Below are 15,046 nucleotides of genomic sequence, written 5' to 3'. Positions count from 1 at the left end.
TCGATAGACTTCTTCACATCATGGACTGAATTGGAAAGTGCACCAGCACTGCAGGGTAGCGGGAACTGCGGGGCGCAAGGGACGCTTATCATTCAAAGCTTTGTGACTTTGACAGGTCAATCAAAGCAACACTGTTTGTCTTCCGTCCAGGGTACGCTAGTTTGCTCAGGGTAGGCACCCATTTCAGTTTGAATATTTGCAAACAGGCTTCCTTATGAATATCCGAATTGACAATAATCATATGTGCAGAACTCCCCCTGTGAGCTTCCCTCTGTACCTAACTGAAAACCCCTACACATTCAACTGCTTAGCAAGCACTTTGATCAACCTGGTAAGCCGCGCAGCCTCGTGCTCTGCCAGTGTCGCGTTGCGATCATAAACCACCGCTTCGGACAATGCGGGGAGGGTAGTTGCACCATATCCTTCAACAGCATCAGTACCAGGAACATAAAAACACCCCAATCTTAAAAAAAAAAACCCACCAAGGTACCTGCCCGGGGCAACACCAAGGTGCTTGAACCATTCACGGTCTTTGATCCCTCCTTCGGAAAGGAATCCTTGCTCGAACGTTCTTAATTTGTGGTTGACCTTCCTAACCTTAGCAACGGCTTTGATCAAGTTGCAGATAGATCCCTTGTGCCGCTGTCGGCAGACGTCGCCTTGCTGCTCGAAATTTCCCACTATATCCCATACGTGCTTCATATCGGCATGGCGGCCAACCTCTGAGGAGTTCTTGAGGGAATATCCCAATAGGTATTTGATCCAATTGCAGATACGCTTGATAGTATGGCTACCCCAGCGACCGCGAATGATCCTTCGAACCGCCCTGCGGAACTCCTTCTCGGCCTCTGCTTTCTCCATATCGAGCTTAAGGCTCGATTTTTGTAACTTCGAGATTGCCTTACGGAGCTTATCGAGTTTTGGGAGAACGTCTCTGTTGGGAGCGGATTCCTCCACACTACATTGTGGACTTAATTAGTAAAAAAAAGTAAAGAATCCGGACCATACTTACAGATCAACGTAGGAATCGAGTTCCACGGCGTACTGTGTCGTATTCAACGGCAACACGACGGAGTCCGCAAGACGGAGCATGATCAAACCCAAATTCTTCGCGACTGCGACCTGCCGCAGACGTTAGCCGAAAACATGTGGGAATGAAATGTGGTGTGTTACATGGCGGTGGAAACCAGGATCTCCATATCTCTCTTGCCACGCCTGCGAATCATAAATTGAGTGGTAGTGGTAAACTGCGTCTGTGGGTGTGTAACCGAAACCTTGATCAGAGCTGGCTATCTAATAGCGATCTCAACTCAATCTTGAAATAAAGTTCGCGCAAACTTACTCCGAGTCTTTGGAGAAAGACAGTATAATCGCTCCCGGACCCGAGAGGACTCACACTGACAGTCGAGTCATCCACATTTTCATAAACTTTGTTATTTCGGGTCCACATCTCTGCAAACTCCGCGTCTTGTACTCCAGTGTACGGTCCGGAGTCGTATCGTGCATCCCAGAGTGTCTTGTTAGCTTGGGTAGGGTGCGGCACGTCTTGCGCAGATCTCTTGATGAGATGCGCAAGAGAGGGAGAGCCAGCAACATTCCATCGGGAACCAGAGACAGATACATCTTCAGGTATTCAGCACCAAAATGGGCAGGAAAACTGTTCACTGAACTTACCGACATTGATGTATGAAACAGCGTGGGCTTGGATCCATTCAGCGAAGTCCTCGCCAAACTCAGTGCTACCCACTAGTCCGTGCTTCGGGGGGGGGATCAGGATTTGCCTTCTGCGTGCAAACGCAGTAAACTTGCCTCCTCTGCATCCCAACTAGCCAGCAAAATGGTACGAAGAGGCTGCCAACCTTGTTGGATCAAAGCACCGAGTCCGCGGACAACCTCCAGCAGAGATACTGTACCCGAAATAGGATCTGCACCACCCGTAACCCAAGCTAACCAACGTCTTTTAGTCCCTGTATGACCCCCAGACTGTTATAACTCACCATCTCTGTGGCAACCAAGGATAACTACTTCATCTTTGATGCGACCAGGAATCGCTGCCATGGTATTCCAAATGGGAGTCACTTGATTGTCAACTAAGCAGAGTAAAGTCAATCAATCACTGTCGCAGCCCCTAGAAAACTCACCATCGTTGGTCAACTTGATGAGATGGCCGCCTACTCTCCCGTTCAACTTCCTGCCTTCCTCGATCCCACCAAGCTCCTGTTCGAATAAAACCCTGGCATTTGCCCAAGAGAGAGGAATGCTGGGAATAGAAGGCAGACAAGACGGGTCGGTACGTGTGACGTTCGGATATGCAGGGAATCCAGGTGTGGTCGGATCACCAGGATAAGTGGACAGGAATGTCACCGAGCCACGCTGGATAGATGTAGGATTGCGTGCAGGGCCGTTGGGATAAGGCAAGTATCCGTTCTCAACGGTCACGCTACCATCGTCACGAGGATCACTATACATAATGACTCCAGCGACACCGTGCTGTTCGGCTCCTTGGATCTAAGGGAAAGGAAAGCCAAACCTAACACTCCAGCATATCTACAGCTTACCTTGAGACCGCGGAAGTTGCCACCATACCTGGCTAGGATTACCTTGCCAGTAAGATCTACACCAGCTTCGACGAGCTTCTCATAATCATCTCTCGTTCCATAATTAGCATAGACGAGCTGGCCTATGGCTTCACCGGCTGCACTCAAGCCGTGCCATGGAGGGATGGCATTCTTGTATTTCGCGGCAGTCTCATCTCCAGGGTCGCCGTCTTCAAGGAGGTCAGCAGTCCATATAGGTTGATTGTCGGAGTCAAGGATAGCAAGAGAGATGCCGTCAGCATTTCCGGTGTTCAAGACGGGGTAATATACATCCATCCAGGCAGAGGGGTGGTCGAGCGTTGACGTAGTACTGAGAGTAGCCTGTCGCGATTTGGGTGATCCAGCATCGAATATAGGCTCTGTCGAAGGAGCCGATATACCAAGCTCTCTCTGGAAGAAAGACAAAACATCTTTCGCGTCTTGGAAATCTTCCACTGAACCAGCTAAATGAGGGTGAGTAGCATAGTGACGCGAATAGTTAAGGGCCGATGCGGTGGACGGCACGGAGCTATATAGTATGCCTAACAGTCAAGAGGTATCTGGAATGATAATGATAATACCAAGGACTTACAGGAACGTCCTTTCGATACGCGCAGTGTAACCACTTCGCGGGTGTTTGTGAGCACCTTTGCAACCTCGGTTCAGGAGTACCGAGTGATGACTGGCGAATATACCAGAGAGCAGGAGCAGTGATGCTGCGGCGATGCCGAGGACTCTACGGAAACACGCAGGACGAACCTGTTTGTCCACAGCGGTGGGCTCCTCGAGGTCATGGTCTGCCGGGTTGAATACCCCCTTTTCTTTCTTGTCGATGACGGGAGGCGAGTTAGCCAACAGTCCCATTAATTATTAGGGCGCCCCGGAGTAGACCGCAGTTGCAGTCGCACGGCCTACTCTGAGCCTCTCTAATTTTATACATAAATCTCCAACAGTTTCCCACCCATAGGAGCAAAGTCTCGGCCGTTGTTCTCCGCCAAAAATAGAGGAACCCTTGGAAGAGGTAGGCGATGTCTTCCTCGTAAACGTAGGTATTCTGACTGGCGCAATCGAGGGACGACAGTCACTTGGTTGGGCCGTAGCTCTCCAATTCTGGCCCGCCACATTCCGTCTTCATCTTGTCCACCCACTTGACTTGGCGGCGCCAGCCATGTCAGAGTCAGCAGAGAAACCCGCTGAAGACGGTGTACAACCACTACAACCACAAACCACCAGTGCTACTTCAGCACCGTCTGATCGCATCGAACTCATATCCCGCGCCCGCACGTTCCTGAGCGCTCCCGAGATACGATCTCAAGACTTGGATGCGAAGGCTACCTTCCTCTCAGAAAAGGGCCTTACAAGCAGCGAGATCGACCGTCTGCTGCGCGAGCTGGTGAGTCGTTTTTGGTAGGACTTCTGGAAACGCTCATGTAATTTTTGCCGTAGCCTCCACCAATCCCACCGCGGACATATCCTCCTTCCCCACCTTCCGCGCTACCCAGCCTACTCTTAGGCGTCGCAAGGGTGTTTACATGGATAACTGGAAGCTCTGCAATCGTTTTTTTGATTTACTACGTGCGTACCCACTTATATTCCCCGATACGCATTCACCCCTCTCTCAGCGCTATCTGCTCCCACGTCTCTCCAAATCATATGAAGCGCGCTTGGCACTACGAAACCACCAGCTTTCCCTCCTCTTGCGCCTCAGAGACTCTGCAGAGCGACTCAAGTCAGAGCAATCCCAATCCTACAAGGAGTTCCCTCGTCTCTTCAAGTACCACGAAGAAGAACCATTCGCAAGCTTTGAGACATTGGACGATGTGATCGCACACGTGCAACTGTCACGATCGAGCACACCGGTCGGGTCGTCGGCATCACCGTCGGTTCAGGCCAACAACAAAAAGAGAGGCGAGGTGCCAGAATTGACGATCCTTCGGTGCGGACTGACTGAATTAGCCCGGTCAAAAAACGGAGGCAGAGGTGGCAATAATAGCCATGATTCACTTTCGGTGTCAACGGAAGAACTCATTTCCTACCTGGAAAGCAAGTTGCCGTGGATCTCGGGGGAGCAAGAGCAGGGTGCCCAGCATCAGGTCTGTTCTTCAACGTTCGAATCTGTCGCACACCACCATACTGAATTACCTCTTATAATACATAGGCTCTGCTGTGGAAATTCTTGACTACGTGCCCATTATTCACATCGTCACCGCCACCATCAAGCGAGAGCTTAAGCGATGCTAGAACTGTACCTCCACCTCCACACCCCTCCCACCTCCTCTGGAAATACACACCTGCAACCCCACCACCTGTACCTCCTATCATTGCTAGCCTCTCCAAGCTCCGATTAACTTTACCTCGCAAGCCGCAATATAAGTCCGACGCTAGCACTGTTCCATTTATGTCAGCATCACAGACGACGCTCCCTACCCCGTTCCAACGAACCCTTCAAGTTCTATCGGACTTCACGGGCTACATAACAACCCAAACGTACTCCCTTGGTATGTTGTCCTCTACAGCGCCATCATCGGTTATCCGGGGAACAGCGGCTGCGGGTGATTCAGTGCAAGAGGATGAGATACGTCGCGAAATTCGGGCCCTGAAAGGCTTGGTGTTGAACAGGAGATCATTCCTGCCTACCAGTAATGGAAACGGTACTGGGACTCTTCCAGGGGGAAATTAGGACGGCCTTCCAGCGAGTCAAGGAGGGTGGCCGCAACCAGATATTGTATCTACATGAACCCATCTTGGCAAGTTGCTCACAGCAGATGACGAAATAATAGAAATAAATACAACGATATAATTACAGCAAAACTCAGCAAGCGCTTTAGAAGGTGCGGTAACCGCCAATTCCACGACGTGCACAAGGGCTAGCGTGCCGAGTAAATCAGCCATTCACCCGTCTCGTATTGGTCTGCACGGTAATTACCACGCGTCTAGCATTGTCCAAGGAAGCTATTCTTCGGGAAAGGTCGACCAAAGTCGCCTCTCCACGTTGTCAAGTTTGGGTTCGTATAGGCCTCTAAGTAGCTAAAAATTCAAACGCACGTCAATGACACAAAATGGTCAAGGGCAAGGCACATACCTATTGATATACTTCGAAGTTGGAAAATCTTTCGGATCACACCCGATATTCCTGCTGTTCTTGGGCTGATACACCCGTATGTAGTCCACTCGCATGTGTGCAGGGAAGGGAAGATTGTCGAGATCAACCGGCCCAAAGTTCGTTGACATGCCCAGGTCCAAGATAACATACTAACGAGTAGAGTTGCATTTTTCCTTTAGCGCCATAGGCAACAAGACATACCATCGGTTCTTGAGGTACAGGGCGCGCAGATATCTGGACAGCAGAGTCGGCACCCATGCCCGCGACATTGAGTGTCCACGAAACCTGGTTATTCGATATCCACGTTATGTACTGTGACCCGAAATCAGATCACGACTTTGCGTTGGCTCGCAGTACTTACGGCGTTGTCAAACCCAGGAACGTACTGCGCCACGAGCGGTCTCAATGGAGTGTTCGAAGAGGAGTGTAGCAGAACTTACCTCGAACCCATATATCGAGAAACACCTACTGGTTCCCTCATAACAATTCTGATCCGTGGTAGTAACAACGGACGTTGCCTGCTGAAGGACAGAACCAATATACGTGTTATGAGTGGAAATCGTTGGATCGCGAATGATCTCGTTCAGCGAGGTATTCTTCCAAAGATATCCAGCGTTAAACGGCTGCAAGTCAAGTATTAATGTCTCGATACCGGAAAACGGCTGAGACAAGCTCACCGCCCACTGAGCGGACTGCGAGACCTGGCCCACAAAGTCACTCGAAATCTACAGTGTACACCTCAGCAAGACCACAGTACCGAAAAACCTTCACTCGCCTGCGCTTCAAACATATCAATTTCGGGTGCGGAACGACCAACGTATGTACCATCGGAGTGAACGGGTCCTGGGTGGAACTCGTCCTTGCAAGTGCAACGGGATAACTTCTGTCCTGGGAGCCATGAGAGAACGCCGCCTTTTCCTGCATCGCCATTCACCGTTGCGGCGACAGGTTGGCCGTTAATAGTCTGGTTCGCAACAGTGCCGACATCGCACGCATCGTAAGTGTACGGCCACTACATGCAAAATTTTCAGCTAGATCCAGAGCCTCAACGACCTCGGCAGCTCACCATTCCCTCGAGACTGGCACCATATCCAGCTCTTCCAAGGTTACCCATGGTCCATATTGCAGGCCAGAAACCTATGAAACCATGTCATCTTCACTGAACGTCAACGACAAAAACCACGGACCCATAACGTTAGGGACGCCAGGTAGTGACACATTCGCTTCTATGTACCCGCCTGTGAAGCAGAACTTATTCCACGTAGACATCATTCCTGGCAAGCGCGACGCAGTAATTCAAGAGGACAAAAGTGCACATAACGAACTCTACCTACCCCCTTGATAACTTAAGTTATGTGTGTTCTTCCGAGAGAGGGTTACTTGAAGGTAACCATCTTTGGTTACGAGTGCCTCTGGGCTATACCATTCCAGATTATTTGTTTCCTAAAAAGCCTTCCAGTACACCACATATTTCTGAGGGTGACAACGAACCCAGTAGTGCAAGTCGACTGCTTCCCAATAGGGATCGTCCCCTGGCCAGAAAGTTCTCCCTGGGACGTTAAACTCATCTGAAAAGACTAGTTCCATTTCTGGTCCACCGTTCCATGAGGGTTTCGTGTAGGAGTCCTTGGGGGTGTCAACATCGATGAGGGACCGGAAGCCGTAAATTTCTGGTACCTTAGACTTGAACTGTAAGGAGGGATAAACCAGAATGTATGGTTGTGTACCTGACCACTGGCATTGATACCACCCAGATTAAAGCCACCATTTGTGGACATTTTATGCCGTGTTAAAAATGAGAATACTGGGAAGCCAGCACTGGAAAGACGTGTTAGCCGAATATATGCATCATAGAAATGACAAGAAAGATGCATACAAGAGGGATATGAAAACAAACATGAGGACGAACAGACAGCCCAGGTTGATGCAGCGGCTGTCCACGCCTCGAGAGATGCATCCCGATGGAGAGTCATATTCCGGGTCGTGGAGGTCGTCATCAGGCTCCTTCGAGTCCGGAGATAGGTCCGTTCCCCATAACCTGGGATCGGGGCCAAGATGGAACTGCAGAACGTAAGAAGGAAGCAGCGGGGGTAGACGACTGGACACGGACCTGATCAGTCAAGGAGGGTATTCGTGAGCCTGCACCGGCTGAATACGGTGTTTCTGTCTGGGTCGCAGTTGAGACTTGAGGCAGCGAGAGAACAAAACCCACTCACAGTTGAACTTGCAATGCTCACTACTCTATCCCGTGGCTGTATGCCAGCCGAGCTTCGCCGCGAGGGGGTCGCAAGACTCGTTTTCGATGGGAAGGGAGTCAGGTCGTCTAGCTCTGGTGGGGGCAACATGCAGGAAGGAGGGGGAGTCAGGATGGTTAGTGGCTGGGAGGAGATACCAAGCGTGGTCCTAATGGATCCTCCCGTTACTACAGACTAATTGGCAACATGAATACCCTCCCCCTCTTTTGATGCACGCCACTCCTACTCGGCCAACCAGCTCGCTTGTCGCTGGAGCACACCCATTTGGACCAGAACTTACTCTTGTGTACCGGCTAAAACCGGGGATCCACGGTGGTCATTATGTCTTGGCGGCGCGACATGGCGACCGGGGCTCCATGAGAGAAGCAACCTCGGATCTCTGGTGGAGCAACCAGTCCGGATACTGTGGATCCAAGTGATATGCATCTAATCTCTCTGAAATTCGTGGCTCACTTTTAGTGCGGACGACAACGAGGAGTTCATAAACATCCCACAGGACGGTGAGATAACCTTGTTGTCTCCCCACAACCAGTAGGTCTGGGCCAACTCCTCTGGGCGATATTTGAGTGGGGCTTGCTGCGGTAGGTGTTTGCGGGAGCTGACCTCGCCGTTCTCCGATAATGGCCCAATACTCAGCTCCTTCCCGACGACCATATCGCCCCCGTTTGACTTTGCTGTAATTAATTTTACTTCTCATATCAACCCAAATCGGGGAGGAGTGGATACATGCCGCTCGACCCGAACAACGACCCTTGCTGTACTAGTACAAGTATCAGTTCTGGTTTACCTACTGAGGAAAAGGCAACCCACAGACGACTCTAATTTCCTCGTGATCGACGATATGATCGACGTTGACATGGTAGTTGGCGTCCTGTCACGAACAGCCTTCAGTATGCTACTCGTTGTCTGCCCAGCTCGGAATTCGATCTGACTTGTTGTTACAAAGGTCCTTTCTTCACTAGCTTTGTCCCCTTATTTTACCTTGCCCAAGGGCACTCCGTCAAGAGCTCTAGCGTCTGGCATTCTTTTCTCTACTGGGCCGCTATCTTTGCTTTCTGTGTGCTTCTTATTTGAAAGAAAGCGCCCGATTTTGCTAACCGTGGTGTGTCCCAGGGTCGTTGAAATGGCTCTCAAAAGTATACCGGAATGGGATTAGCTCGCTACCGCTCTTGCGGAAGCCTCTGGATTGGAGTGAACAGGCCGTTCTCATCACCGGTGGTACGATCTCTCCCCGCATTGCCATTGAGAATTACCACAAGCCGTCACCTCTTTCACTTTCCGTTTCACAGGTTCCTCTGGTGTCGGAGAGTTGCTTGCTAACACTCTGGCCTTCCGTCATGTCACTGTGGTCGTGTTAGACATCAAACCTATAGTGACAGACAACAGTACGCTCTGTTTCGGCTTCTATAACTCATATACCTGAAAATAAAATTAGGTAGCATCACCTTCTACAAGTGCGACGTCTCTAAATGGGATGAAGTGGAAGCCGTTTCAAAGAAAGTCATCGAAGAAGTGCGTCTTCCTAAAACAAGAATGCGTCTGAGGTTGCTCAGATGTCCCCCCAGGTCGGGCATCCCACCATACTTATCAATAATGCGGGTGTTGTGCAGGGAAAGCTCATCCTTGACCTCAGACCTCAAGATATCATGCAGTACGGTTTCTCCTCGCTATGCAAAACGCAGGTTGCGCAACCACCTTGATGCCACAGGACCTTTGGTGTGAATACTATGGCACATTTCTGGACCCTTAAAGCGTTCCTGCCAAAGATGATTGAGCGAAAGAGCGGCCACATTGTACGTTCCTATTAGTTTGTTGTCGTGTGAAATCATACGTACCCCCTACAGGTCACCGTTGCCTCCGTGATGGGTCTCGTCGGGAGCGCTCAGATGAGTGAGTACCATATCTAAAATCATGTGTGAGCTTCTTTTCGACATTCATCTAGCCGACTATAGCGCTTCCAAAGCGGCAATAACTAACATGCACGAGTCCTTGCGGTATGAACTCGATAACCGCTACGGCGTTCCCCAAATCCGCACGACGATTCTCTGCCCTGGCCACATCCATACCCCACTCTTCTCGACCATGTCCGTTCCTCAGAATTTCTTCTACCGGTTTTTCGTCCCTTCGCTGTCCCCGCTAACGGTTGTCAAGGCGATCATCCAGGCCCTCGATGCGCAGGAAAGCAGGACGATTTACTTACCTTTCTACACGAACTCGGCAGTTTTGATGAAAACGTTCCCGAGCTTTGTAAGGGATTTGGCTCAGAAGGTTTGTCTGTCTCCCTTCATGTCCTGTATTTCATCGCGGCCGCTCTTTGAGTGGGACGGTCGACAGATACTGACTTTTGGCACTAGTTGACTTATGCCGACTTCATGATGCAAGGTTTCCGTAAAGTTACGGCTATCAGGCAGGATGAAGTGGAGTCTGTCGCGCAGGCCGCAGCGCAGAAGAAGTGGAACTAAGGAAAGCTTGGCATGTGGTGCTAGGACTTGACGCTACTGATCGGCTTTCATTCGGAACCGGAACCTTATTTACCAATACTGCTCAGGCCTATTCGATTGTCATAATTGGGATTATAGGGGGTTGATACCGCAGCACGGGAAATGGAAACCGCCTGAGCCGGGCTTCTGTACCTGTCCGAGGTCTCGGGTCTTCCAGTCGCACAACCTCAACAGTAATCCAACTCGTGACTCGATTCTCGTGGTTCTTCACGAAGGCCCACACAGGGAGATAAGACTTGTCGTTTACATCCTTTCATGTCCCCTAAGAACTCCCACCTTGCATCCTTATGTCCAAATTCTATAGGCTCCACTGAGAACTCACTTCGGAGATTCTCGGACTCGACGGTACGGGGTGAAAGGCGTTCCAAATCGGACTTATCCCCGTCAAGGCAGTACTATTAGTCGCACCTTCTGACAGGCACGCCCCTATTTGATGGCTGACTATTGGTGGCAAATCTAACGTTGCATGCTATCGTATATGGTCCTGAACAGTACGGTACTCGACCCGATAGGTCAAGGAATCACAAGAACGCTAGCTTCTGATAGCACACATAGCTGAAACATTGATCCAAAACCACACTGGCTAAGAACACAACTGAAGAGCTGACAAATAGGCATGCAGTACATATGTAGCTAAAGCGAAGAGAACGATAAATGACGTGGGACCGCACTACTATGTTGCGCCATGTCAAATGCCAAGAAACTGGAATCGTCGACAAAAACGTGCCGGTGGAATGACTTGCTTGTACAGTATAGAATTTAAATAACTTGGACATGCGTGACAGATGCTGATTGGACGTTAACCGGACGACGAAGTAAGATATGGCTTGAAAGAGTGAGCGATACGTCGAGGGGAGCAATGGTGGTAATCAATACATTGCTACAAGATAACGGTTAGATGGCAATGATCCAAATCATTGCAACAGGTACCGTGTGTGTGGTATCGTGACATAGTGGCCTTCAGGGCTGCAATGATGTCGGTGATGTGAAGTCAATTTACAAGGAAGCGTGGTGAAAGATCCAGAATCGGGAACATTAAGAAGTGGTTGGAAGCCTGGACCCTTCAACATGACTGTAGCAGGTCATGCGCCCGGCTAGCATGTACTTTTGCAACCTGTGGGCGTGGATTCACATCAAACCAATCGACTGGCGCAAAGTGTAAGCAGGACTCTCACCAGCAGATTGGCAGTTTTGTACGTAGAGCTATACATGTGATTGATTCCGTTTTGCTCTAAGACCCGCGAGTACCGGTTGACCAAACCGTGCTTGTCTATACAAAGACAAGGCATCAGGATCAGCTGACAATGTACCTGGCAGCGCGATCACACTGACCCAAACCAAACCGGCGCAGATCGATCTGCAGGCACTTCAGTGTACCGCCTTCAATCCTCTCGTCACTCTCCTCCCAATCACCGCCTGAAGGAAGTGAAGGGCTGTCAGCCAGAGCCTCGAGTTCCCCAGCACAACTTAACATATGCCTTTCGCTTGGAGGGAAATAGTGCGGCAAGAACCTGAAACATCAGGTAGTGAGGGAGGACCCTTCAGAGGTTCGCGTGAAGCTGAAGAAGGGAACAGTCACCGGCTGCCGGATCGTGTTAAAGCACTGTTTCGCGAAAGGTGAGGACGGTTTCGAGGACAAGGGTGCTAGACCTCGCGTCGGTGCCGGATCGACAGGAGAGAAAGATAGAGGTGACGTGACACATTTTGAAGTCCGTTTCAAGGCATGCGACGAGGACTGGATAGTCTGGGAAAGATCGGGATATGAATGAGAGGCTGGCGAAGACAAGAAGGGTTCGTTTCCGATGGGTGAATGCGAGACGTAACCATCGTCAGCTTCGTCACTGGAAGAAGTTGCAGTTGTTTCTGTTGAGTGTGAACCTGCGCGACTGCGCGACGAGAAAGTGTAGATTTGAGCACTTTCGGGCCTTTTCCTTGAAGGCATCTTTACTACTCCGTTGTATGCAGAGAAACCTCGATGCCGTAGGTGAGAGCTCGAGCTCAGGGGTATCAAATCTGAAAAAGCGACCAGTTTTACTATTTTGAGTGCCCAATTGTCCATGTTTTCGTCAGACAGACCAACACACGCAAGGTCTGTGGACAGAATGGACACGTCGGTGGGTGAAGGGGAACGTGATTTTGAGCGCGCCGCTTGAGGGGACGTGGTCTGTTTCTGTTGTTCCACAGCACTGTTTAGCTTCTGGGATGCTGAAAGTGCGTCTACAAACGTATCCACGGATCTTGTTAAGACGGCCCCTGACTCGAGGCTGACCTCGTGGCCCAACTCGTGGGAGAGCATTTCATATGGTGTCGGAGGGGAGGCAAGGGGGGACGCAATGGGTGGAAAGGGCTCTGCATCGGAAGAATACAGGTCGAATCCAGCAGCCCTAAGTAGAGAAAGAACTTGGTGGAGTCTGGATTCTTTTACCTGTGATGTCAACATGAGCATACAGGCGAAGCCAAGATGATTGGGACAACGAACAAAAATGAAATCGCTTCTGTAAGAAGACTGGTAAAGAATGGAGATGCCTGCGGCTGCCAGAGGCGCAGACAACTCGTGGACACGGGCTCCTGAGTTGTCTGAGGGGGAGATGAGGAGGATGTCAGAGAGGGGACTGGTCCAGCAAGCAGCAGGTGGTTACCGAGTTGGTCTGAGTGTGAGTCAATCTGGAGTACATTCCAGTTTTCGCATGTTATCTCGACTCTGTCGCCATCAGACAGAGCACGTTTTCTACTGGAGCCTGAGCCTGAGCGAGACCGGTGTAATTGGCGGTCCTGTCTGGCTATGAGGTCCAGGTCTGCAAGGTTGTGGTGCTCCGCGAAGAGGGTAAGCTCTATTTCGTTGCAGGTGACATTGAAGAAGGTTGTATTGGGTTGCAATATCTGCCTGAGAATAGGGTGAGTCAGTTGTGGTAGACGAGAGCGGGGGATGTGCACGAGAGAGAGGGAGACCGGGAGGAGGGATATCGTGACATTGGACGGTGCGGGGGTTTGTGCCATGAAGTTGGTCGCTGAGAACAGACAACGAAATATATTTATGTTTTTGTACCAGATCTCATTTTCCGAATTCAAATCCGAGATCGGTTTCATTTCCCGGATCACCCTTATCAAGACTCGCCCCTGCTTATGTCATACAAACATGCATTGAATCAGGTGTCCAACAACACACATGTGGTAGCTAGGGATACACCATCTCTCCACAATCTCCACAATTAAAAATAATAAATACCAATCCTTGAAAAATAAAGCGTCATCGCACCGGCCCAGGGTGCCGTGTACGGCGTGGGTGTTGCCCACCCATCGAATTCTTCTTCGTCGTGGCAGTCGACGTCACAGGGTAGGGCTGAGGGCGCCGTGAACGCGCCGAAGGACGACGACGTAACTGATATCGGTTAGCAGACGGTGCCTCGCTGCCGGTAATCACTACAGGTCTCATTCGGCGCCGGCTCGGCGTAGTGGTTGGCTGGCCTTCCACGGCCAGATCCTCTGGTATACAAAGGGAGGGATGTGGTAAAACGGGCTGTGTCCGTGTCAAAGAAACAGACGACACTGATGGTGGTATAGACTGCGGACAGGGAGCGGCATCTGGCTGGGAGTCTTCTGCTTGTGAAGCCGTTACGATCTCAACGTCATTTGTAACGAACTTCATCGGAGTCGGTGTTCGTACTAACTTCAATCCTTGTGAGGCTTCTTGAGAAAGAGGAGTAAGAGGAGAAGTAGGGGAACTCATTCCAGGAGGTGTGACGGGTAGACTCGGTAGAGCATATACCTGCGTAATTGGGCAGGTCGGCGAGCGCGTCCTTCTGAACGATGTCTGCTCAAAGACCTGCGCATACTGCAGCGATTCTTTGTCGAGAGGCTCGGTAGCCTTGCGTTCAAGCCTTTGCGAGTGCGGCTTGGCAAACTGAGACGATATCCCCTGATCTTGGCTGCCCCCCTGATCCCACTGGGTCAGATATTGTTTCTTCGGCAATGGCTCAGGCTGTACTTGACGCGGTATTCGCGGCACGGGGATGATCGGTGGGAGCTTACTCTCATAGGCAAAGTCCCGCACTTTGATGCCAAGCGACGCCAGATATTCGGGCGAAGGTTGCTGCGACACCCGTGTTTGCCTTGGCATTCGAAGGTGCCTGAGAATTCTCCTCCATGGCCACCAGTACTTCATCATCATCATCATCTGCACGTATCTTCGAAAAACAGTGGCACAGGAGGGAGTACCCTTGAGGCTCCGCAACGCTTTGAATCAGACGCATATCGTCACTCACATGAGACACCATGTTGAGTGGTTGAGAGATATCGTTGTCATCACACTCATCCGATCGCATGCCTTTGCCTTTGTGTACTGTCTGCTGCATTCTAAACTCCCGATCAACAGCGTCCCCTCTCATCGCGATCAACGTTGCAGAGCTCATGTCGACAAGAACGTTTACGGTCGTAATCAGCAGCAAAATTCGTAGCACAAGAATGGAGGAGTAGTTTCAGATGCCAATGCTGGCCATTCAGGTCGTGGCTGAGGTCGTAGTGGTGGTCGAAGGAAGTGGTCACCGTGCAAGAGGAGTCGGCGCTGCGGTGCTGGTCGTGAGAGACTTTGTGTGATGGCTGATTCCAAATCGG

General features: G+C 50.7%; 6 protein-coding genes across 6 annotated transcripts; 2 read left to right on the top strand and 4 right to left on the bottom strand.

Annotated features, from left to right (window-relative positions):
* Positions 1-175: 175 nt before the first annotated feature.
* Positions 176-3,476, bottom strand: F5J12DRAFT_790681 (Zn-dependent exopeptidase). The gene is made up of 11 exons (XM_051743838.1): positions 3,169-3,476; positions 2,559-3,105; positions 2,142-2,508; positions 1,998-2,090; positions 1,810-1,946; positions 1,675-1,756; positions 1,343-1,623; positions 1,174-1,293; positions 1,013-1,122; positions 483-958; positions 176-422 (listed from the first exon to the last, which is right to left on the bottom strand). The coding sequence occupies exons 1-11, from the start codon at positions 3,438-3,440 to the stop codon at positions 292-294; spliced, it is 2,616 nt and encodes an 871-aa protein (XP_051605493.1). The 5' UTR covers positions 3,441-3,476; the 3' UTR covers positions 176-291.
* Positions 3,477-3,732: 256 nt separating this feature from the next.
* F5J12DRAFT_759724 (uncharacterized protein) lies at positions 3,733-5,364 on the top strand. Its single transcript, XM_051742109.1, has 5 exons — positions 3,733-3,969; positions 4,023-4,151; positions 4,199-4,435; positions 4,481-4,669; positions 4,735-5,364. Exons 1-5 carry the CDS (start codon positions 3,745-3,747, stop codon positions 5,254-5,256), a joined length of 1,302 nt encoding a protein of 433 aa, XP_051605492.1. The 5' UTR covers positions 3,733-3,744; the 3' UTR covers positions 5,257-5,364.
* Positions 5,204-8,218, bottom strand: F5J12DRAFT_9418 (glycoside hydrolase family 16 protein). The gene is made up of 15 exons (XM_051749696.1): positions 7,896-8,218; positions 7,790-7,846; positions 7,556-7,740; positions 7,407-7,497; positions 7,171-7,356; positions 7,014-7,122; positions 6,867-6,953; positions 6,746-6,816; positions 6,455-6,691; positions 6,357-6,404; positions 6,120-6,302; positions 6,041-6,064; positions 5,881-5,991; positions 5,659-5,828; positions 5,204-5,603 (listed from the first exon to the last, which is right to left on the bottom strand). The coding sequence occupies exons 1-15, from the start codon at positions 8,022-8,024 to the stop codon at positions 5,510-5,512; spliced, it is 1,782 nt and encodes a 593-aa protein (XP_051605491.1). The 5' UTR covers positions 8,025-8,218; the 3' UTR covers positions 5,204-5,509.
* Positions 8,219-8,775: 557 nt separating this feature from the next.
* On the top strand, positions 8,776-10,396 carry F5J12DRAFT_901923 (retinal short-chain dehydrogenase/reductase; the record flags this gene model as incomplete). Its single annotated transcript, XM_051748234.1, has 10 exons — positions 8,776-8,824; positions 8,881-8,991; positions 9,048-9,152; positions 9,224-9,319; positions 9,370-9,446; positions 9,500-9,585; positions 9,643-9,727; positions 9,779-9,824; positions 9,877-10,202; positions 10,289-10,396. The coding sequence occupies 10 exons, from the start codon at positions 8,776-8,778 to the stop codon at positions 10,394-10,396; spliced, it is 1,089 nt and encodes a 362-aa protein (XP_051605490.1).
* Positions 10,397-11,498: 1,102 nt separating this feature from the next.
* F5J12DRAFT_901922 (uncharacterized protein) lies at positions 11,499-13,432 on the bottom strand (the record flags this gene model as incomplete). The annotated part of the gene is made up of 9 exons (XM_051748233.1): positions 11,499-11,549; positions 11,611-11,705; positions 11,768-11,946; positions 11,974-12,085; positions 12,137-12,321; positions 12,353-12,377; positions 12,407-12,860; positions 12,915-13,012; positions 13,075-13,432. 9 exons carry the CDS (start codon positions 13,430-13,432, stop codon positions 11,499-11,501), a joined length of 1,557 nt encoding a protein of 518 aa, XP_051605489.1.
* A 140-nt stretch (positions 13,433-13,572) lies between these two features.
* Positions 13,573-15,002, bottom strand: F5J12DRAFT_790669 (uncharacterized protein). Its single transcript, XM_051743837.1, has one exon. It carries the CDS (start codon positions 14,550-14,552, stop codon positions 13,683-13,685), a length of 870 nt encoding a protein of 289 aa, XP_051605488.1. The 5' UTR covers positions 14,553-15,002; the 3' UTR covers positions 13,573-13,682.
* Positions 15,003-15,046: the final 44 nt, after the last annotated feature.

Source organism: Pisolithus orientalis (assembly GCF_024613125.1).
Source record: "Pisolithus orientalis strain OTSU chromosome Unknown F5J12scaffold_1, whole genome shotgun sequence".
Classification (NCBI taxonomy): Eukaryota; Fungi; Basidiomycota; class Agaricomycetes; order Boletales; family Pisolithaceae; genus Pisolithus; species Pisolithus orientalis.
The sequence above is the reverse complement of the archived record's forward strand: the minus strand, read 5'-3'. Positions and strand labels throughout refer to the sequence as shown.

What these genes read in the sequence shown, in the direction of transcription:
- F5J12DRAFT_790681 (XM_051743838.1), bottom strand. Translation starts at nt 3,440, where the DNA reads ATGGGACTGTTGGCTAACTCGCCTCCCGTCATCGACAAGAAAGAAAAG. An exon ending in CATCAAGTTGACCAACGATG is followed by an intron (nt 2,091 to 2,141) that starts GTGAGTTTTCTA and finishes TACTCTGCTTAG; the next exon opens with TTGACAATCAAGTGACTCCC. An exon ending in ATCCTGGTTTCCACCGCCAT is followed by an intron (nt 1,123 to 1,173) that starts GTAACACACCAC and finishes CGTCTGCGGCAG; the next exon opens with GTCGCAGTCGCGAAGAATTT.
- F5J12DRAFT_759724 (XM_051742109.1), top strand. Translation starts at nt 3,745, where the DNA reads ATGTCAGAGTCAGCAGAGAAACCCGCTGAAGACGGTGTACAACCACTA. An exon ending in TCGTTTTTTTGATTTACTAC is followed by an intron (nt 4,152 to 4,198) that starts GTGCGTACCCAC and finishes CCCCTCTCTCAG; the next exon opens with CGCTATCTGCTCCCACGTCT. An exon ending in AGCAGGGTGCCCAGCATCAG is followed by an intron (nt 4,670 to 4,734) that starts GTCTGTTCTTCA and finishes TATAATACATAG; the next exon opens with GCTCTGCTGTGGAAATTCTT.
- F5J12DRAFT_9418 (XM_051749696.1), bottom strand. Translation starts at nt 8,024, where the DNA reads ATGTTGCCCCCACCAGAGCTAGACGACCTGACTCCCTTCCCATCGAAA. An exon ending in TACCCTCCTTGACTGATCAG is followed by an intron (nt 7,741 to 7,789) that starts GTCCGTGTCCAG and finishes TACGTTCTGCAG; the next exon opens with TTCCATCTTGGCCCCGATCC. An exon ending in CGCAGTCCGCTCAGTGGGCG is followed by an intron (nt 6,303 to 6,356) that starts GTGAGCTTGTCT and finishes CTTGACTTGCAG; the next exon opens with CCGTTTAACGCTGGATATCT.
- F5J12DRAFT_790669 (XM_051743837.1), bottom strand. Translation starts at nt 14,552, where the DNA reads ATGCCAAGGCAAACACGGGTGTCGCAGCAACCTTCGCCCGAATATCTG.